Raw genomic sequence first — 23069 nt, forward strand, 5'->3', positions numbered from 1 at the left:
AGCACCCTGGTGCTGGTACAACAGATACATAGACCAATGGGACAGAATTGAGAATCCAGACATAACTCCATCCACATATGAGCAGCTGATATTTGACAAAGGCCGAAAGTCCATTAAAAGGGCGAAAGACAGTCTCTTTAACAAATGATGCTGGCATAACTGGATATCCGTCTGCAAAAAAATGAAGCAAGAGCCATACCTCACACCATGCACAAAAAACGAACTCAAAATGGATCAAAGACCTAAATATGAAGTCTAAAACAATAAAGATCATGGAAGAAAAAATAGGGACAACGCTAGGAGCCCTCATACATGACATAAACAGTATACAAAGCATGACTAACAATGCACAAACACCAGAAGAGAAACTAGATAACTGGGAGGTCCTCAAAATCAAACACCTATGCTCATCCAAAGACTTCACCAAAAGAGTAAAAAAATTACCCACAGACTGGGAAAAAGTTTTCAGCTATGACATTTCCAATCAGCGTCTGATCTCTGAAATCTGCATGATACTGTAAAAACTCAACAACAAAAAGACAAATAGCCCAATTAAAAAATGGGCAAAGGATATGAATAGGCATGTCACTAAAGATGACATTCAGGTAGCTAACAGATAGATGAGGAAATGCTTACAATCAATAGCCATTAGAGAAATGCAAATCAAAACTACAATGAGATACCATCTCACTCCAACAATGCTGACATTAATCCAAAGAACACAAAATAATAAATGTTGGAGAGGTTGTGGAGAGACTGGAACATGTATACACTGCTGGTGGGAATATAAAATGGTACAACCACTTTGGAAATCGATTTGGCGCTTCCTTAAAAAGCTAGAAATAGAACTACCATACGATCCAGCAATCCCACTCCTCGGAATATATCCTAGAGAAAGAAGAGCTTTTACACGAACAGATATATGCAAGCCCGTGTTCATTGCAGCACTGTTTACAATAGCAAAAAGATGAAAGCAATCAAGGTGCCCATCAATAGATGAATGGATAAATATATTATGGTGTGTTCACACAATGGAATACTATGCATTGATAAAGAACAATGATGAATCTGTGAAACATTTCATAACATGGAGCAATCTGGAAGGCATTATGCTGAGTGAAATTAGTTGGTTGCAAAAGGACAAATATTGTATGAGGCCACTATTATAAAAACTCAGGAAATAGTTTAAACAGAGAAGAAAATATTCTTTGGTAGTTACAAGGGTGGGGAGGGAGAGAGTTATTCACTAATTAGATAGTAGACAACTATTTCAGGTGAAGGGAAAGATAACACACCATACTGGAGAGGTCAGCACAACTGGACTAAACCAAAAGCAAGAAGTTCCCGTAATAAACCGAACGCTTTGAAGGCCAGCGTAGCAGGGGTGGGGGCTTGGGGACCATGGTTTCAAGGGACATCTAAGTCAGTTGGCATAATAAAATCTGTTAAGAAAACATTCTGCATTCCACTTTGGAGAGTGGTGTCTGGGGTCTTAAATGCTAGCAAGCGGCCATCTAAGATGCATCAATTGGTCTCAACCCACCGGGAGCAAAGGAGAATGAAGAACAGCAAAGACACAAGGTAATTATGATCCCAGGAGATAGAAAGGGCCACATAAACCAGAGACTACATCAGCCTGAGACCAGAAGAACTAGATGGTGCCCGGCTACAACCGATGCCTGCCCTGACAGGGAACACAACAGAGAACCCCTGAGGGAGCAGGAGAGAAGTGGGATGCAGATCTCCAGTTCTCTAAAAAGGCCAGACTTAATGGTCTGACTGAGACTAGGGGGACCCTGGAGGTCATGGTCCCCAGATCTTGTGTTAGCCCAAGATAGGAATCGTTCCCAAAGCCAACTCTTCAGACAGGGATTGGACTGGACTGTGGGATAGAAAATGATACTGGTGAGGAGTGAGCTTCTTGAATCAAGGAGACTCATGAGACTATGTGGGCAGCCCCTGTCTGGAGGAGAGATGAGAAAGCAGAGGGGGACAGAAGCTGGGTGAATGGGCACAAAAATAGAGGGTAGAGAGAAGGAATGTGCTGTCTCAATGAGGGAGAGCAACTAGGAGTATATAGCAAAGAGTATATAAATTTTTGTATGAGAGTGACGATTTGTAAACTTTCGCTTAAAGCACAATAAAAATTAAAAAATTCCTACTGCTTTTTTTATTTAATACTTTTAAGTTTTGAGTTGTTGATATGCTAGGTAATAATTTATCTTACTTACTGTAATCTCTCACCTTTTCTCCGTTTATCCCAACATAGTTCTGTTTCTCTATTGTGTGCCTTCTAATTTAAGAGTATATACATATACCTTTATTTCTTTTTCCAGCAACTAATACAGTATTTCTCGACTAACGAAGATATTAGCACCTCTATTTTTTCCTTTACCAACTGTTCCTTCCCCCATCCTTTTACTTTATCAAGGCTATTTAATGTTTGTATTTTGTTCTGTAACCATAATTTAGTCCTTTTGTTATGCTATAAGTTGATCCTCAAAGATAGTAGCTTCTACATTATTAAAAAAAAAAAAAAAAACCCAGTGCCGTCGAGTCAATTCCAACTCATAACGACCCTATAGGACAGAGTAGAACTGCCCTATATGTTTCCAAGGAGCGCCTGGCAGATTTGACCATGTAAATACTTTTCACTGTGCAGCCAGTTAATACATATGATTGTATTTCTGTGTTCTGCAACTGTGAATTTTCAGTAGTCTCTAATTGTCTTTATTACTTTTTTTTTTTTTAAAATCTGGCTTCATTGTCCCTTTGAGTTCCTGACTCTTAAGATAGTATAAAATATCACAACTTATCTCTCACCTCTCTTTCTCCCCAAATACCTCCTAGAGCTTTCTGTCTCCTAAGCGCTTAGTCTAGACTGTTTGTTCTTTAGATTTGTTGCACAATCACTGTCTTGGCACTTCTTTTCTTATTCTCTAGGATTGATTCTGCTAGTTCTTTAATTTCACATCTTCCTCTTTTTTGGTTTATGTTCTTGTTTTGCTGAATAACATCATGCAGTTTCATACACGGGAGTTTTCTGTGTCCTTGCCTGTGTGAAAGTGATTTTTACAGCCTGTATTTCCCTGTTGATTTGGCCAAATGTGGAATTAGTTTTCCTTTAATACTTCAGTGGATTTGTCTATTTTTCTTTCTTTCTAGAATCTGGTATTGCTAACTGGAAAGTCTTCTAATATGGTTCTCATTCTTTTATAGATACACTTTTTAATTTCCTCTTAGAGAGCTTTCTAGGATCTGTTAATCCTTATGAAATTTCACCTACATGTAAATGCTTACTTTGTTCATTTTACTGGACACTAATGAATCTGAGTTTGAAGATTTTTCATTTAACTTTGGGTTTTTTCTTGTATTATTATTTTATTGTCAAGTCTCCATTTTATTTTTTCCTGATCTGTTTATTGGGTATTAGATTGTCTGGATTGATACTCTGTGTCTTATTTTTAAGGAGTCCTGGTGGTGCAGTGATTAAAGCACTCAGCTGCTAACTGAAAGATCAGTGGTTTGAACCCACCAGCTACTTCGCAGGAGAAAGATGTGGCAGTCTTCTTCCATAAGAATTTACAGCCTTGGAAACCCCATGGGGCGATTTTACTCTGTCCAATGGAGTCACTATAAGTTGGAATTGACTACGGAAGGGGTTTGGGTTTGGTCTTATTTTTGCTTTCTTAATTTTCTTTATCTTTTGTCGATCTTTTTGGGAAAGATTTCTTGGATTTATCTTCCACTTCTGAAAACAAAAAATGGACTAATAAGACATGTTGGAAGGCATTAAAATTTCCAGAATTAAAAAAATTTTCTTATATCTTTTTCCGTAGTGTTCGGTTCTGATTTTATTAATTTTATTGTATCTTGTTGAAGATACGAATTTGTGCACGTGCTTTTAATTTTTTTCTTTTGAAACAGTAAGTTGTAGAAATGTAAATACAGTATAATTTTTTTCCCCAGACTGATGTCTTTCAGCTGAATTCTTTAGTGCGTAATTTCTATAACTGAGGACCTTTTATATAATCATAACCATCAAATTTAATAAATTAATATTGGTTTATTTACATCTGTAAAGATTCATGGTTTCTATTACTGTCATTATTTATTTTGGTGCTCACATTGCCCTGATTGACCAGTGGGAGCCCTTTTGATCTCACTTCTTTGTGTTCATTTGATATAGCCTCATCTTTCTTTTTGCTCTTTCTTGCTGTCTGGTACACCACAGTGTCCCAGGGTTACCTGGTACTTTTCTTGCCTTAGGCCTGGAATTGGCCATTTTTCCAAAGATTCCTGGTTCCTTTTAGTAGAAAGTTGTATGTATAAAATTTGGACATGAGGTGTGCTCATTGCTGTTGATTTGTTGCTGGTTTCAGGCTCTTTCAGTGGACGGAGCTAGGGAATGTGCGTGTGTGGGGAGCGTATGTGTGGATGTGTGTATATGTCTACATACCTGGATAGATACATGCATATACATACATTTATATCTATATTTCTCTGTGTGTATTGAAAACCATAAGTTCATGCTGATATTTCTCATTCCAATCCAATAGCACAGAATTTATTTTAGCTTTCTCCCTTTCTATATTTGTAACTCCCTTCTCTGACGTAGAGAAAGTTGGCTTCCATTATCCTTAATGTATTTACTTATTTGATCAATCTCCTTGGATGTAACCAATCTCCCATCTCTGCTGTTGCTCTCCACCCTTGCATGGACATGCTCCTCTTCTGCTTGGACTCCGATTCTTTATTCCAGGCTGCCTGTACCCTCCCAGCCTCCTTGCATTGGAAACCCATCCCTTATTCCACTTGGGCTTTGACATCCCTCAGTCCCACCCAGCTTGGACTGACATGCCATACTATGTTCCCTCTCTGCATGGGTGTCCTCCTTACTCTGCTCTGGCCCTGATACCTCCACTGCAACCCCAGCCTTGGATATCTTCCTTACTTTTCTTGGACTCTAACCTTCCACTCCACACACTCCCTTTTCCCCTTTTCTCCCATACCTAATAGATTTAGGACTAAGTTATTCTGTTAGGTTGGTGTGGAGGGTTAAATTTCTTCCAGGGCTGGTTTTTCATGATAAATTATTGTCTGGTCTTATTTAAGAACCAAAAACAAAAAGCATTATTTGCGTAAAATACGATATATTGATGTGCCTACAGATACACCTATGTATGCTCACGTGTATACACACATACACCTTCTTATACACATGCATGAATACTTATCTATGTAACCACTCATGTATTTTTTGTTTGCCAGATTGTATATGTTATAGCATTTACCAATAAATGCCCCTTATTCTTGTCTATTTCTTAGTGTCATTCTGTACCTTGATATATTGTGTTCACTTCACTAACATTTGGTGTTGCCTTTCCCATCACCAGAACTCAGGTGTCTACTGTCTAGAGAGTGATCCCTCCCTTTTCCTCCTCCCATCCCTGGTAACTACCAAAGAATGTTGATTTCTTTACATATATCAATTTTCGCCATTTTATAAAAGTGGGATCGTATAATATTTGTCCTTTTGTGCTTGATTTCTTTTACTCAGCATATCTTCCAGATTCATCTGTGTTATGTTTTGCAGACTCATCATCATTTTTTGTAGCTGTATTGTATTCCATTATATGTCTATACCACATTTTGTTTATCCATTCATCCATTGATAGGCACTTAGGTTATTACCATCTTCTTGCTATTGTGAATAATGCTGCAGTGAACACAGATGTGCATATGTCTATTTGTAGCACTGGTATTAGATCTATAGAATACATACCTAGGAGTGGGATTGCTGGATCATAGTTTATTTCTAGCCTTTTGAGGAAGCACCATACCATTTTCCATACTGGTTGTACCATTTTACATTCCCACCAGCAATGGATAAGGTTTCCAGTCTCCCCACAACCTCACCGTCATTTGTTGTTTTCTGTTTTGTTTGTTTTGGATCAGAACCATTTTTGCAGGGGTGAGATGATATCTCATTGTAGTTTTGGTTTGCATCTCTCTGATGGCTAATGATCACGAGCATCTTTTCATTTATTTGTTGGCTGCTTTAAGGCCCTCTTTGGTGAAGTGTCTGTTCATGTCACTTGCCCATTTTTTTTTTTTTTAAGATTTATTAGATGCCTTTAAAAAAATTTAATTTATTTATTGTGTTTTAAGTGAAAGTTTACAAATCAAGTCAGTCTCTCATACAGAAGTTATACACACCTTGCTGTGTACTGCTGGCTGCTATCCCCTTAATGAGACAGCACATTCTTCCTCTCCACCCTGTTATTCCCTGTGTCCATTCAACCTGCTTCTGTCCCCATCTTTCTTCTCATCTCACCTCCAGACAGGAGTTGCCCACATAGTCTCATGTGTCTACTTGAGCCAAGAAGCTCTTTCCTTACCAGTATCATTATCTATCTTATAGTCTAGTACAGTCCCTGTCTGGAGAGTTGGCTTTGGGAATGGCTCCAGTCTGAGGCTAACAAAGGGTCCGGGGACCATGCCCTCCAGGGTCCCTCTAGCCTCAGTCAGAGTATTAAGCCTGGTCTTTTTATGAGAATTGTGCGATCTGCATCCCAGTGTTCTCCTGCAGCATCAGGGATTCTCTGTTGTTTTCCCTGTCAGGGCAGTGATCAGTGGCAGCCGGGCATCGTCTAGTTCTTCTGGTCTCAGGATGATGTAGTCTCTGGTTTATATGGCCCTTTCTGTCGCTTGGGCTCATCTTTACCATATGTCTTTGGTGTTTTTCATTCTTCTTTGCTCCAGGTGGGTTGAGACCAGTTGAGGCATCTTAGATGGCTGCTTGCCAGCACTGAAGACCCCAGACACCTCTCACCAAGTGGGATGTAGAGCGTTTTTTCTTAGTACATTTTGTTGTGCCAATTGACCTAGATATCCCCTGAAACCGTGGTCCTCAAACCCCTGTTCCTGCTACTCTGGCGTTCAAAGCGTTCAGTTTATTCAGGAAACTTCTTTGCTTTTGGTTTAGTCCAGTTGTGCTGACCTCTCCTGTACTATGTGTTGTCTTTCCCTTCATCTAAAATAGGCCTAGTGTACTAATTAGTGAATATGCCTTTCTTTCCCTCTCTGCCCTCGTAACCATCAGAGAATATTTTCTTCTATGTTCAGACTTTTTCTGGAGTTCTTATAATAGTGGTCTCATACAATATTTGTCCTTTTGGAACTAATTTCACTCAGCATAATGCCTTCCAGATTCCTCCATGTCATGTTTCAGAGATCCATCATTGTTCTTAATCATTGCGTAGTATTCCATCATGTGAATATACCATAATTTATTTATCCATTCATCCGTTGATGGTTACCTTGGTTGCTTACATGTTTTTGCTGTAGTAAAGAGTGCTCCAGTGAATATGGGTGTGCATATATCTGTTTGTGTGAAGGCTTTTATTTCTTTAGGATACATTCCAATGAGTGGAATTCCTGTATCATATGGTAGTTCTATTTCTAGCTTTTTTAAGGAAGCACCAAATCGGTTTCCAAAGTGGTTGTACCATTTGACATTCCCACCAGCAGTGCATAAGTGTTCCAGTCTCTCCACAGCCTCTCCAACATTTATTACTTTGTGTTTTTTGGATTATTGCCAGCATTTTTGGAGTGAGATGGTATCTCATTGTAGTTTTGATTTGCATTTCTCTAATGGCTAATGATCATGAGCATTTCCTCATTTATCTGTTAGCCATATGATTGTCTTCTTTGGTGAAGTGCCTGTTAATATCCTAATTTGTCTTTTTGTTGTTGAGTTTTTACAGTATCATGTAGATTTCAGAGATCAGACGCTGATTGGAAATTTCATAGCTGAAAACTTTTTCCCAGTCTGTAGGTAATCTTTTTACTCTTTTGGTGAAGCCTTTCGATGAGCATAGGTGTTTGATTTTTGGGAGCTCCCAGTTATCTAGTTTCTCTTCTGGTGTTTGTGCAGTGTTAGTAATGTTTTGTATACTGTTTATGTCATGTATTAGAGTTCCTATTTTTTCTTCCATGATCTTTATTGTTTTAGAATACATGTTTAGGTTTTTGATCCATTTTGAGTTCATTTTTGTGCATGGCGTGAGGTATGGCTCTTGTTTCATTTTTTTGCAGATGGATATCCAGTTATGCCAGTACCATTTGTTAAAAAGACTGTCTTTTCCCCTTTCAGTGGACTTTCGGCCTTTGTCAAATATCAGCTGCTCATATGTGGATGGATTTATGTCTGGATTCTCAATTCAGTTCCACTGGTCTATGTGTCTGTTGTTGTACCAGTACCAGGTTGTTGTGACTACTGTGGCGGCATAATAAGTTCTCAAATTGGGTAGTGTGAGGCCTCCCATTTTGTTCTTCTTTTTCAGTAATGCTTTGCTTGTCCAGGGCCCCTTTCCCTTCCATATGAAGTTGGTGATTTGTTTCTCCATCTCAGTATATAATGTTATTGGTATTTGGATTGGGATTGCATTGTACCTATAGATCGTTTTGGGTAGAATAGGCATTTGTACAATGTTGAGTCTTCCTATCCATGAGCAATGTATGTTTTTCCACTTACGTAGGTCCTTTTGGTTTCTTGCAATAGGTTTCATAGTTTCCTTTGTATAGGTCTTTTACATCTCTGGTTAGATTTATTCCTAAGTATTTTATCTTCTTGGGGTGCTGTTGTCAATGGTATTGATTTGGTGATTTCGTCTTCGATGTTCTCTTTGTTGTTGTAGACCTTTGCCCTGTTTTTGATTGAATTGTTTGTCATTTTGTTGTTGACATTTTCTTTATATTTTTGAGATTAGACCCTTATGGAATATATCGTTCCCAAAGATTTTTTCACAATCTGTTGGTTCTCTTTTTAATCTTCCGATAGTTTTTTGATGAGCATAAGTATTTAATTTTTAGTTAGTCCCAGTTATCTAATTTGTCTTCTGCTGCTCCTGAATTTGTAGTTGTGTTTGGTAATCTATAACTGAAAACAGTTAGGTTCCATAGTTTTGTCCATGTATTTTCTTCCAGGAACTCCTTAGTTTAGCTTTAACATTTACGTGTTTGATCCATTTTGAGTTAGTTTTTGTGTATAGTGTTAGGTATGAATCCTGTTTAATTTTTCTGCAAATGGATATCCCGTTTTGCCAGCACAGTTTGTTGAAGAGACAGTTTCTTTCCCATTGAGTGGACTTTGACTCCTTGTTAGAAATTAGCTGCCCATAGATGGATGGATTTACTTCTGGATTCTCAATTCTATTCCGTTGGTCTGTGTGTCTGTCATTTAACCAGTGCCAGGGTGTTTTGATTACTGTGCCTGTATAATACGTTTTGAGATAAGAGAGTGCGAGGCCTCCTACTTTGTCTTCAATATTGTTTTTACTATTCGGGGCCTCTTTCTTTCCCATATAAAGTTGGTGATATGTTTCTCCCTTTTGTAAAGAATTTTGTTGGAATTTGGATCGGGGTTCCATTATATCTGTAGATCGCTTTGGGTGTATTAGGGTAACCAAGAAGTTTATTGTAATACAGTCAAATATTTAAAATCATTGAAACAGGGCTTGATGATCTCTTTGTAGTGTTAACTATTCTGGCTATGCATGATTCCTTAGTTGTAAGTTTATTAGTATGGTTTATAGTATTTTGTGAATTAGAGCTTATACTTTTTTTTCTTTTTTTAGTTGACTATATCGTGGAGTATGACTATGATGCTGTACATGATGATGAATTAACTATTCGAGTTGGAGAAATCATTAGGAACGTGAAAAAGCTACAGGAGGAGGGATGGCTAGAAGGAGAACTAAATGGAAGAAGAGGAATGTTCCCTGATAATTTTGTTAAGGTGAGTGTTCTCAGTTAAATTTCTAGCTATTGCTTTATAGAATTTAAGCTTCATGTGTTAAGAAATATATTTTTTAAAATGAAAATATTTTAAGTAACTTTTTACTCGGTATAATATAAAAAAAAAAAGGTGGTTCAAGTACTTCTGTAATGGGCATTATTGTTGCTTAATGTCCTGGTGAATAATAATACTGTGTATGTATGGATGTATGTATGTGTCTACCTTTTTTTGTTTTTAATGAATAATAGTTTACATTTGGGTGACACTTTGTAGTTTAGAAAGTAGCTTTGTTGCATGCATTATCATTTGAGCCCTGTAATAGTCTTGGAAAAAAAAGTAGGGTACGTACTAACCCCTTTTTAAATATGGTGATATTTAGACTGAGAGGTTAAATGATTTGCTGGTATTGAAGAGCTAAGACAGAACCTGAACTGAAGACTCAGTTGCCTCTTATTCACTGGTCTTACCCTGGTATCTTGCTTTTCATGGTCTTTCAAGAATGTACTAGATCATTATTTTTGTAGCAGTTATCTGAGCCGATATCAAAGTAACAATTACTCTTCAACTAACAACAAACATTCCTTTTTTTTCCCAATAATTTTTATTGTGCTTTAAGTGAAAGTTTACAAATCAAGTCAGTCTCTCACACAAAAACCCATATATACCTTGCTATGTACTCCCAATTACTCTCCCCCTAATGAGACAGCTTGCTCTCTCCCTCCACTCTCTCTTTTCGTCAGGTTCTGACCACCTCCACCCTCTCATTTCGCCTCCAGGCAGAAGATGCCAACATAGTCTCAAGTGTCCACCTGATCCAAGAAGGTCACTTCTTACTAGCATCCCACTCCAACCCACTGTCCAGTCCAATCCATATCTGAAGAGTTGGCTTCGGGAATGGTTCCTGTCCTGGGGCAGCAGAAGGTCTGGGGGCCATGACCACCGGGGTCCTTCCAGTCTCAGTCAGACCGTTAAGTCTGGTCTTATGAGAATTTGGGGTCTGCATCCCACTGCTCTCCTGCTTCCTCAGGGTTTCTGTGTTGTGTTCTCTGTCAGGGCAGTCATCGGTTGTAGCTGGGCACCATCTAGTTCTTCTGGTCTCAGGCTGATGTAGTCTCTGGTTCATGTGGCCCTTTCTGTCTCTTGGGCTTGTAATCACCTGTGTCCTTGGTATTCTTCATTCTCCTTTGCTCCTGGTGGGTTGAGATCAATCGATGCACCTTAGATGGCCGCTTGCTAGCATTTAAGACCCCAGATGCCACTCTCCAAAGTGGGATGCAGAATGTTTTCTTAATAGATTTTATTATGCCAATTGACTTACATGTCCTCTGAAACCATGGTCCCCAGGCCCCTGGCCCTGCTACGCTGGCCTTCGAAGCATTCAATTTATTCAGGAAACTTCTTGCTTTTGGTTTAGTCCAATGTGCTGACCTTCCCTGTACTGTGTGGTATATTTCCCTTCACCTAAAGTAGTTCTTATCTACTATCTAATTAGTGAGTACCCCTCTCCCACCCTTCCCCCTCCCCCCTCTCGTAACCATAAAAGAATGTGTTCTTCTCAGTTTAAACTATTTCTCCAGTTCTTATAATAGTGGTCTTATATGATATTTGTCCTTTTGCAACTGACTAATTTCACTCAGCATACTGCCTTCCAGGTTCCTCCATGTTATAAAATGTTTCACAGATTCATCACTGTTCTTTATTGATGCATAGTATTCCATTGTGTTAATATACCATAATTTATTTATCCATTCATCCGTTGATGGGCACCTTGATTGCTTCCATCTTTTTGCTATTGTAAGCAGTGCTGCAATAAACATGAGTGTGCATATGTCTGTTGGTGTAAAGGCTCTTATTTCTCTAGGATATATTCCAAGGAGTGGGATTGCTAGATCGTGTGGTAGTTCTATTTCTAGCTTTTTAAGGAAGCGCCAAATCGATTTCCAAAGTGGTTGTACCATTTGACATTCCCACCAGCAGTGTAGAAGTATTCCAGTCTCACCATAGCCTCTCCAACATTTATTATTTTGTGTTTTTTGGATTAATACCAGCCTCGTTGGAGTGAAATGAAATCTCATTGTAGTTTTGATCTGCATTTCTCTAATGGCTAATGATCGTGAACATTTCCTCATGTATCTGTTAGCTACCTGAATGTCTTCTTCAGTGAAGTGTCTATTCATATCTTTTGCCCATTTTTTAATTGGGTCATTTGTCTTTTTGCAGTTGAGTTTTTGCAGTATTACGTAGATTTTAGAGATCAGGAGCTTATCAGAAATGTCATAGCTAAAAACTTTTTCCCAGTCTGTAGGTAGTCTTTTTACTCTTTTGGTGAAGTCTTTGGATGAACATAGGTGTTTGATTTTTAGGAGCTCCCAGTTATCTAGTTTTTCTTCTGCATTCTTTATAATGTTTTGTATACTGTTTATGCCATGTATTAGGGCTCCTAACGTTGTCCCTATTTTTTCTTCCATGATCTTTATCCTTTTAGATTTTATGTTTAGGTCTTTGATCCATTTTGAGTTAGTTTTTGTGCATGGAGTGAGGTATGGGTCTTGTGTCATTTTTTTGCAGATGGATATCCAAAACATTCCTTTTTTTAGTAAATATTCTAGGCACCTTTGGCAGAAAAAAAAATGTTTAAAACTCCTAAACTTACTACATACTAATAAAATTCTCAATGATTTAGAGAGGGAAAAATGTAAGGAATATCTTTATATTTACATTTCACTTATTGTCTTATTTTCTGTTAGTTTTCTTATACCCAGCCACATTGTCTGGCCTCATTAGATTATGATTGTGAGTTTTGGGGAGCTAGATGATGCCTCATTTGTTTTTTTAACTTGCATTATAGTTGTTAGTGGAATGCCTGGACAGTGTAAATATGTGTTCCCTGTATAAAATCTATGCTTTTGGTGGTGGTTTCACATCCGGGTATGAACATATTCTTTACTCTTAATTGATTTCAAAGAATATGAATACTAACTATATTTTTCTTCTTAAAACAGAAAAGTTATAAGTAGGGAATTAAATTTAGTTGGAAAGGCCACTTTGTTTTATAAATAGATTTCTTTTTTTATAACTTGTAATGGGATGTAATGTATGTAGCATGGGAATTCGTAGTGCAGTGAATTATTTAATATTGGGCCTTTTAGCTGTGGGTGGTGTTGCAACTCCCACAGTGATTGTGTGGGACTATGCAAATAAGGTATTTGTAGCCCATCAGTTGGATTAGACAGTCTGCTAAGAATGCAAATAACGTTCATGGAGCCACTGTGGAGGTGGGGCCATGCAAATAAGGTATGTGGAACCCTAATGAGGAGACTGGTCAGTTTTGCCATCCTGCTCGGTTTGAAAAGAGAGCAATTCCAGACTGAATCCAGTATAACTAGGTGTTCTTGAGTGAGGATGGGATGCCCAAAACTGCTGGAACCACCTTGAGACAAGAAGAACGGTGTATGTGATTAGGATAGAAGAGAGGAAAGATGAAAATGAGTTGGATGCTTGCAGGATACATCAAGCTGCTAAATTAACCAACCTGAGAACCATCATACCCTCTAAACTTTTTGTTATAGGAGGTAGTTTCTTATGAATTAAGTATGTGTTAGATAGGATTTCTATTCGCAGCTGAAAACATCCTAACCTGGTAAAGGAGTCAGCAAGAGATTTTAACAAATTTCTGAAGGTGCACGTATAACCAATAAAACCAGGAAAAAGAAGTCCTGAAAACTTAAGGGAGATATAACTCAGGATGCCAAAGTGCTCTGCAGAACCCCAGAAAAGACTAGAAATTCAGAAAAGGAGAGCTCACATGAAATGTAGAGCTGAAAACGGGAATTTCTTAAGTCTTAAGAGCTAACATCCATTATCAACCACAGTGACTCTAAGGATAAGATCCTAAGCAGCCAGGTATTTTCCTCCCCAAGTGAAAAACTAAAGGGTTAATTTTGCCAAAAAAGCGGTATACTACTTTGGATGAGTGCTGGTTTCTCAGAGTGATGACTACTGAATTCCAAAATTTAGAGATCCTCACAGCAGTGGCCTATTTCCCACCTGCTAATTCTAAAACAAAACCCTAAGACCTACCCACATCTGATGCTGCTGCCATGCTGTTTTTGCAGTGTTCTATGACTAAATTTTCTATAAAAAGCCATTTTTCATGAAGAAAAAATTTCTAAAAAGGGATGAGAGGCCAGTGTCATGGCATACTATATAACCCATCAATATACCATTCTACAGAGGAGAAAACAGAAATTACATGATTTTCCCAACATCACACTGCCAGCAAAGGGCAAAGCTAGAACTTCGCTCAGTTTAAATTCAGTTATTCTGACTCCAATTCTGTAAGAATAGTGACGTGGGGCATCTGACCTCGTCCACCTTCAAAAGGGGAAAGAATCATCAGCATCAACAGCCCATGGCTGACTCCTATTAGGTGGACGTAAAACATGACTTCCACCCTCCAACCTTTTCACCAGTTCTGACACCAGCCACGTCTCCCACAGCACTCTGTACTCTCTGCTGGGTTTGCTAATTTGTTGCAGTGGCCACGTAGAACTCACAGACAATACTCACAGTTAAAGGGTTTATTAGGGAAGCAACAGGTTACAATTTAGGATCATGAAGGACTCAGGTATAGCTCCTTGGCCATGCCTACAGGCAGTCCTCTCCCTCGGTCCCTGGGCCCCTCAGGGTGGCCTCTGCCCTGCTTGGGCAAGTTTTATAAAGCTCTTTAGGTCCACTGAGAAGTGCCCAGAGGCACCCCACTCTACCAGGAAGCCTCCTGCCCAAGGCGCTTAGCTCTATCGCCTGTAAGTCAGCACACCCATTGTGGCTGCCTTGCATCAGGGAACAGGAGTCCTGCTGCGCCATCTTGTGCCAGTCTTCTGGTTCTGCTTCTGCTGTTCTATGCTCTTGCCTTTTGGCTTCTTGCACTGTTTCTGGTGTTAACAGCTCTTTCTCTCTCTGTCTCCTGGGTCTAGGAGCTTCTCAGCGCAGGGTCCCCGGGTCCAGTGAGTGCACTCCATTCCCATCTCTTTTTTATTAGTGGTAGTGAGGGCTCCCCTTTCTGCCTCTGGGATTTTAAGTCTAGCAGCTTGGCAAAACTGACCAATCCTCTTGTTAGGGCTTCATATACCTTATTTGTATGGTCCCACCCCAACAAAGGTGCCATGCACCATATTTGTAGTATCAGCAAGCTATCAAATCCTCTTGGTGGGCCACAAGCACCCTATTTGCATGACCCCACCCAGCCTTTTGAAGAGAGTTAAGGGACCATTGCGAGAAAGGCTGTATAAAAGCAATCTATCACACTGCAAACACTGATTAAAAAAATAAGTTAAAAATATTTATATAGTTCTCTAGATAATGTGATGATGATAAATGGTAGCGGTAGCAAGAATGATCCATCATGAGACTTTATGTTGAAATATATTTTCCTTTCCCGTTTCAGTTTAACTGACGCTATAACTTGAATTTAATGAACTGCCTGCTGATAAAGAATGCAGCTTATTAGTATGCTAGGTAATACAGGGAAACAATCTAGGATTAAAAATCAACCACACGGTACTGAATTAGAGTTGAAGACATTAGCATGAACTCATGTTTAGTTTAAAATATGCACTGATAGTTACAGAAATAATTATAGATGTGTGTACGTATATGGATTAGTATACAGACATATGTTTCTTAGCTCTTTCCACTAGGAGGGCCTTAGAAACAGTGACACCCCAGTAGCATGTGCATACTCAGTGCCCAGATCTTGGTTTCTAAATATTATTCAATAAAAGGAACCAGGACTCCTTGGGAAAATGGCTACTTTTAGTTCTGGGGCAAGGAAGATATAAGATGAGCTGCAGCATCATGTAGTACCAGAAAGTAAGGAAGTGCTGAAAACAAAACAAACAAAACCAAAAGGATGAGGCCATGTCAAAGGGAAACGGAAGTCAACCTGATATAACTCCCAATGTCCAAAGCTGGAACAATTGGAGCAAGAAAATAAATAACATAGTGTTGAGATTATTTCCCAAGGTGTATTTATTTATAGCAGCATGGAGATATATATAGATGAAAAAATGTATATATGGAGCTCTGGTGGCACAGTGGTTAAGAGGTCAGCTGCTAACCAAAAGGTCTGCAGCTCTGATCCACCAGCTGCTCTTTGGAAACCCTATGAGACAGTCCTACTCTGTCCTGTAAGGTTGCTATGAGTTGGAATTCACTTGATGCAACGAGTTTTTTTTCTTTTTTTTTTTTTAATCTATATATATCCCCATGTCGCTATAAATAATGACTGAATAAATAAATGGGGGAGAAATAATAAATTTTATAGAAGAATTTCAAATAATGTATGTAAATACTCCTCCCTCCAGAAGTCCCCCTTAAGTGTGGGCTGGACTTAGCAACTTGTTTCTAAAGAATAGGTAGGTGGAAAAGGAAACAGTAGTAACTTTACAGTAGAGAAACCTGGCAAATACTACCTTAACCAGATGATCAGGGTTAAGGTCATCAGTCACAATTCGATATCATGTATCCCCTGATGTGATGTGAAGGGCACTGTACCCCTGGTAACTTTCCCAAAAACCTATAACCACAGTCTAAGCATGAGAAAAACATCAGACAAATCCAAATCCAGGAGCATTCTTCAAAATACCTGACCTGTACTTTTCAAAAATCGAGGTCATAAAAAACAATGAAAGATTGAAAAACTGGTATTAGCCAGAGGAGACAAAGGAAACATGATGACCAAAAGCATTGTGGAATCCTAAAATTGGGTTCTGGGACAGAAAAAGGATACTGGTGGTAAAATTGATAAAATATGAAAAAAATCTTGAAGTTTAGTTGATAGTAGTGTACCAGTGTTACGTTTCTGAATTTTGACAAATATAACATGGTTATTCAGGATGTTAACATTAGGGGAAATTGGGTCAAGAGTATATGGTAACTCTTTACTACCTTTGCAACTCTTTGATAATCTAAAATTATTTCAGAGTAAAACTTTATTAAAAAAAGCCATAACAACAGCGGTGGATACTCTACAAATTAGTAAAGCTGTTGGCTTTATCACTTCAGGCGTTGTAGTTCATTGTCCACTTGAAAATAAGCCTTATAGAATGATTTTGGGAGCCCTGGTGGTGCAGTGGTTAAGCGTTTGGTTGCTGTCTGAAAGCCCGGTAGTTTGAACATACCAGCCAAATGTTAAAGAAAGAAAGAAAGACTGACAGTTTGTACCAACCCCGCAGTACTGGGGAAGAAAGACCTGGTAGTCTGCTTCTGTGAAGATCACAGCCTTGGAAACCCTATGGGGCAGTTCTACTCTGTCCTATGGAGTTGGTCTGAGTCGAAATCAACTCAGCAGCAACAGATAGAGTGATTTTAAGGAGCATACGCTATTTTGTAAATGTACAAAGCTCACATCTTTCTTACTGTTTTAGATAACTATACTAAAGAGCAGTGATATTTAATTTGGTCTGGAAAATGTATTAAAAAAAACAAACCTGTTGCCATCTAGTTGATTCCAACTCATGCCTGCCCCGTATGTTGCAGAGTAGAACTGCTCCATAGGGTTTTCTTGGCTGTAATCTTAACAGAAGCAGATTGCCAAGTCTTTCTTCCCTGGCAGTGCTGGGTGGGTATGAACTGTCAGTCTTTCTTTAGGTTAGTAGTCAAGAACAAACCATTTGCACCTAACGACCTTGGAAGATTGATAGAAAGGTCAAATCATTTTTTGTGGCCTATTGTAAAAAACTTTAAACTGTAGTTTTTTTGTGACAAATATCCAATTCACTGTCCATTTCCAGTGTTAGACAGACTTTACATAACCCAAGAGTATTTTACAGAGAATATAGAACAAAGATCTATGAAATTAAGGTACATTTTTTTCGTATTTTCAAAATGTCACTTTGCATTAAAGAGATGGAATATTACAGATAAAGTTGAGGCATTCTTTGTTCCCCTTTTTCATTTCTTTTCCTCTGGAGAGCTACACAGTGCTGAAGTTGTATGTATCTTTCCAGTAGTTTTATACATACATACCTATGCATAAACAAATAGTATTTTGTGTGACTTAAACATTTATATAATTATTGTGTCAGATTGCAATTTTTCTTTATATTTAACATGGAATTTCAATATGGATACATGATACAGTCTCTTCTGCTTCAACTTGTATTTCATAATGCTTGTTAGCCCTTGTTAATTATCTAGTGCTGCTATAACAGAAGTACCACAAATAGATGGCTTTAACAAAGAGAATTTTATTCTCTCACAGTTTAGGAGGCTGGAAGTCTGAATTCAGGGCACCAGCTCCAGGGGAAGGCCTTCTCTTTCCTTCTAGCTCTGGGGTAGAAAGGTCCTTGTCATCAGTCTTCCCTTTGTCTCGGAGCTTCACAGTGCAAGGACCTCAGGTCCAAAGGATGCACTTTACTTAGTCCTGGCACTACTTTCTGGTGGTATGAGGTCCCTGTGTCTCTCTGATCACTTCTCTCTTTTATATCTCAAAAAAGATTGACTTAAAATACAACCTAATCTTGAAGATGAGTCCTGCTTCCTTAACATAACTACTGTTAATCCCGCTTCATTAACATCATAAAAACCTGCCAATTCTTTGAAGCTCAATAAAAGTTAATAAAAAAAAAAAAAACCCGCCAATTCCAACTCTTAATGACCCTATAGGGCAGAGTAGAACTAGCCCCATAGGGTTTCCAAGGAGTGCCTGGTAGATTCAAACTGCTGACCTTTTGGTTAGCAGCCATAGTACTTAACCACTACGCAACCAGGGTTTCCACTTAGCTCTAAAGTGATTGGTAAATAGAGGAATGATATCAGGATAATGGGGAAGTTGTGTTAGTTCATTTTCTAGGTAAGTGTAGCTGTAATAAAGAGTGTCGAATTATAATTTCAGCAAGAAAGGCAAATGGTCTAAATAGGAGTTCTTTTGACTCTTAAAAAAACCCTTTTTTTTCCTCATTAAGTGAGCATTTGTACCTGGGTATCTTCCTCAAATTTATACACTACAAGCATTCTGAGGGCTCTTAAGTCCTGTTGCACAGACCTCACTTCTGTCTGGATTTTCTTAGCATTCACAAGTCAGCATTTCCACTTCATCGTCTTCATGCATTTTTAATATCTTTGAGGCATCCTTCAGTCACAGCGAACTGCCTCTTGGGCAGTCCAAGTTAGCAAGTATCTCTATATCTTAAATTTTATCATGCTTTAGGTGAACATTTACAGCACAAATTAGTTTCTCATTCAAAAATTTATACACATTGTTTTGTGACATTGGTTGCAATCTCCACAATGCGTCAGCACTCTCCCCCTTACCCTTTGAACCCTGGGTTCTCTGTGTCGATTTATCCAGTGTTCTTGTCACTTCCTGCTTTCTCGTCTTTACTTTAGGGCATGTGTTGCCGTTTGGTCTCATATACTTGATAGAATTAAGAAGCACATTTTTCATGTGCGCTATTGTTTGTTTTATAGACCTGTCCAATCTTTGGCTGAAAGGTGGACTTTGGGACGGCTTCAGTTCTGAGTTAGCAGAGTGTTCGGGGTGGGGGGCTTAGTCTCGGGGGTTCCTCCAGTCTCTGTCAGACCAGTTAGTCTGGTCTTTTTTTGTGAATTTGAATTTTGTTGACATTTTCCTCTGCTTTGTCTGAAACCCTCTATCATGATCCCTGTCAGAGCAGTTGGTGGTGGTAACTGGGCACTATCTAGTTCTTCTGGACTCAGGCTGGCGAAGGCTGTGGTTCATGTGATCCATTAGTCCTTTGGACTAATATTTCCCTTGTGTCTTTGGTTTTCTTCATTTCCCTTTGCTCTGAACGTGATGGGACTAATAGATGTATTTTAGATGTCTGGTTGCAAGCTTTTAAGAGCCCAGATGCTACCCGAGTTTCTGATTATTGCTGTCAATCTGTTGGCCTGTTTAATCTGATCTATCTCATCAGTTTTTATTTTTTAGTACTAAGTTTCAAAGTTATGTGGGTTTAGAGTGGTCTACCCCAATGGGTACTGGGTTACCCCAACCCTACTTTTTGCGTAATCATTGGTATTTTTAGTGTATGATTTTGAACTTTTTGCATAATCAATGGTATTTTAGTCTGTGACTTTGCAGAATGTCTCATTGTAGGAATGCATGTGTGGCATCATAGTGGTGTTGGTGAAGAATATGGAATAGATTGTGAACTGCCAGAAGAATGAACAGATCAGTTTTGGAAGAAGTACAGCCAGAATGCTCCTTAGAAGCTAGAATGCTCTTAGAGACTTGTTTCGTCTTGCTTACTTTGACATGCCATCAGGAAAGACCAATCACTAGAAAAGGACATCTAGCTTGGTAATGTAGAGGGTCGGTGAAAAAGAGGGAGACCCTCAATGAGATGGTTGATACACTAGTTGCGACAATGGGCTCAAACATAGCAGTGACTGTGAGGATGGCGCAGGATCAGGCAACGTTTTGTTCTGTTATACATGAGGTCACCTTGAGTTGGAGCTGACTTGATGGCGATTGTTGACCTCTCTTGTTACTGTTGTTAGTCGCTGTCGAGTTGATTCCAACTGTTAGTGACCCTGTGTGTGCAGAGTAGAACTGCTGTACAGGGTTTTCAAGGCTGTGACCTTTCAGAAGCAGATTACCAGGCACCACTTGAGTGAATTTGAACTGCCAACCTTTAGGTTAGTATTCGAACTATTTAATTTTCAACAGATGTATAATATTCTGTTGTATGGGTGTATCACATTTTATGTATATTAGGGCAGCTTTCCAATTTTAGTTATTAAAAGCAATGCTGCAGGGTGCGCCTGACCCAAGCCATGGTATTTTCAATCGCATCATATGCGTGTGAAAGCTGGACAATAAATAAGGAAGACTGAAGAAGAATTGATGCCTTTGAATTGTGGTGTTGGCGAAGAATATTGAATATACCATGGACTACCAAAAGAATGAACAAATCTGTCTTGGAAGAAGTATAACCAGAATGCTCCTTAGAAGCAAGGATGGTGAGACTGCGTCTTACATACTTTGGACATGTTGTCAGGAGGGATCAGTCTCTGGAGAAGGACATCATGCTTGGCAAAGTACCGGGTCAGCAGAAAAGAGGAAGACCCTCAACGAGGTGGATTGATTGACACAGTGGCTGCAACAATGAGCTCAAGCATAACAATGATTGTAAGGGTGGCGCAGGACCAGGCAGTGTTTTGTTCTGTTATGCATAGGGTCGCTATGAGTCCTAACTGCTATGAGTCCTAATGGACTCAATGGCACCTAACAAGAACAACAACAACAAAGATATGCACATATATTCAACTCTACTTTGTTACTTAAGTAGTTGAACCAATTTAAACTTTCGCCAGTAGTATAAAAGAGTACCTTTTTCCACATTCTCACTAGCATTTGCTACCCTTAAAACTTTTTTTTTTAAATCTATAGGTGTGCAATAGTATTCACCATGTTTTGGTGTTTTCATTTTCATGATTACAACTGCAGTTAGGTATCTTTTCACATATTTATTGGCCATTTAGTTTTTCTTTCCTGCGCACATTTTGTTCGTATGTTTCTGCTTACTTTTTTGGTCATTTTCTCGTAGACTTGTAGTAATTCTTAATATATTTTGAATACTGATCCTTTGTCTTCTTTCTGCTTTTATGCCTTTTATCCCTCGTAAGTGGTTTTTGTGCCTTGTCTAAGTATAACCTAATTGCAGGAAGGGTTTAATGATAGCCTTTGTCATGGATTGAATTATGTTTCCCCAAAAATGTGTGTACCAGTTGAGTTGGGCCATGACTCCTGGTATTGTGTGATTTCCCTATATGTTGTAAATCCTGCCTCTGTGATGTTAATGAAAGAGGATGGGCCGCAGTTGTGTTAGTGAGGCAGGACTCAAACTACAAGATTGGATTGTGTCTTGAGGCAATCTCTTGAGATTTAAAAGAGAGAAGCAGGCAGAGAGACTGGGGACCTCATACCACCGAGAAAGCAGTGCCAGGAGCAGAGCGCGTCCTTTGGACCCCAGGGTTCCTGTGCAAAGGAGCTCGTAGCCTAGGGGAAGATTGATGAGAAGGCCAACAGAAAGAGAAAGCCTTCCCCTGGAGCTGACACCCTGAATTTGGACTTTTAGTCTATTTCACTGTGAAGAAATAAACTTCTTTTTGTTAAAGCCATCCACTTTTGATATTTCTGTTATAGCAGCACTAGATGACTAACACAGCCTCCTTTGTTTTCTTTATTAGTTCTAAAATTTTGTTTTTCAATGTAATTCTTTTATCAGTCTCTTTTTTTTATATGTAGTATGAGGGTGGCACTAATTAAGCATTTTTTTTGCACATGAAAAAAAATTGAAAAGCCTACCCTTTTCTCATTGACTTGCAATGTTTAATTTAAGAATTAAACCAGAATTGAGAATATTCCTTGCTAGTTTAAAAAAAAAAAAAAAAAAAATTTTTTGTTTTTTTTTTTAGTTTATCACCAAAGGCACTGGTGGCGCAGTGGTTTTTGAGCACTCGAGGGTTGGTGGTTTGAACCCATCAACCGCTCCGCAGGAGAAAGATGGGTAGTCCGCTTCCATAAAGATTTATAGCCTTGGAAACCCTATAGAGCAGTTCTACTCTGTCCTGTAGGGTTGCTGTGAGTCAGAATTGCTGTGATTTTTATCACTGTTTTGATCTAGATGGTCAAGTGTCTGATTTATTTGTTGGTATAATATTTTGAATTTTAATATCAATGTCTTAGTTTGTTGACATTTGGCACTCTGCCATTGCAGTTGCTGCTTTGTCATTGAGATGAAGCAACATAAATGCACTTCAATAAACAAATCCTTAGCAATTTACTACAGTACTTTATAAAGTGTTTTGGGGTGTGGTAAGGAAAGTCTTTGCCCACAGTTTGTTTTTTTGAGGGAGGTCACAACATGAACACAAAAAGAGAAATAGCAATGCTTCATATGGCTGCGTGTCAGATGTGTGGTAAAGATTATAGATGCTAAAAGAACCTGGAAAAAATATTTGTTTCTCAAGGGGCGGGCAGGGCGGGGGGTGGAAAACGAAAGTACAAAGTATTGTGGTCTATGTAGCCAAAGCCAAGTCTTTTGCCAACTACCATACTAGAGATAAATCAGGAAGAAGAGAGCATGACATTGTGAAAAGAGCAGGGGATTTGGAGTCAGGAGGTGTACACTTCTTTTTGGCTTCTGACTCTCCCCTCTTTCTCTCACATACCCACAAGCATACCTACTGTGTGTTTTTCAGAAAGGTGCTTAACTCTAGAACGTTTAAGTTTTTTCCC

At 38.8% G+C, this 23069-nt stretch overlaps 1 protein-coding gene across 1 annotated transcript in view; it reads left to right on the plus strand.

Annotated features, from left to right (window-relative positions):
* The window catches only part of CD2AP (CD2 associated protein), a 144952-nt gene that overhangs the window by 37220 nt on the left and 84663 nt on the right, over nt 1–23069 (plus strand). Inside the window, exon 2 of the mRNA XM_003404448.4 lies at nt 9642–9802. Coding sequence (XP_003404496.2) covers nt 9642–9802 — 161 coding nt within the window. The remainder of the gene's footprint in view (nt 1–9641; nt 9803–23069) is intronic.

The sequence above is a fragment of the Loxodonta africana genome, chromosome 1 (assembly GCF_030014295.1).
Source record: "Loxodonta africana isolate mLoxAfr1 chromosome 1, mLoxAfr1.hap2, whole genome shotgun sequence".
NCBI lineage: Eukaryota > Metazoa > Chordata > Mammalia > Proboscidea > Elephantidae > Loxodonta > Loxodonta africana.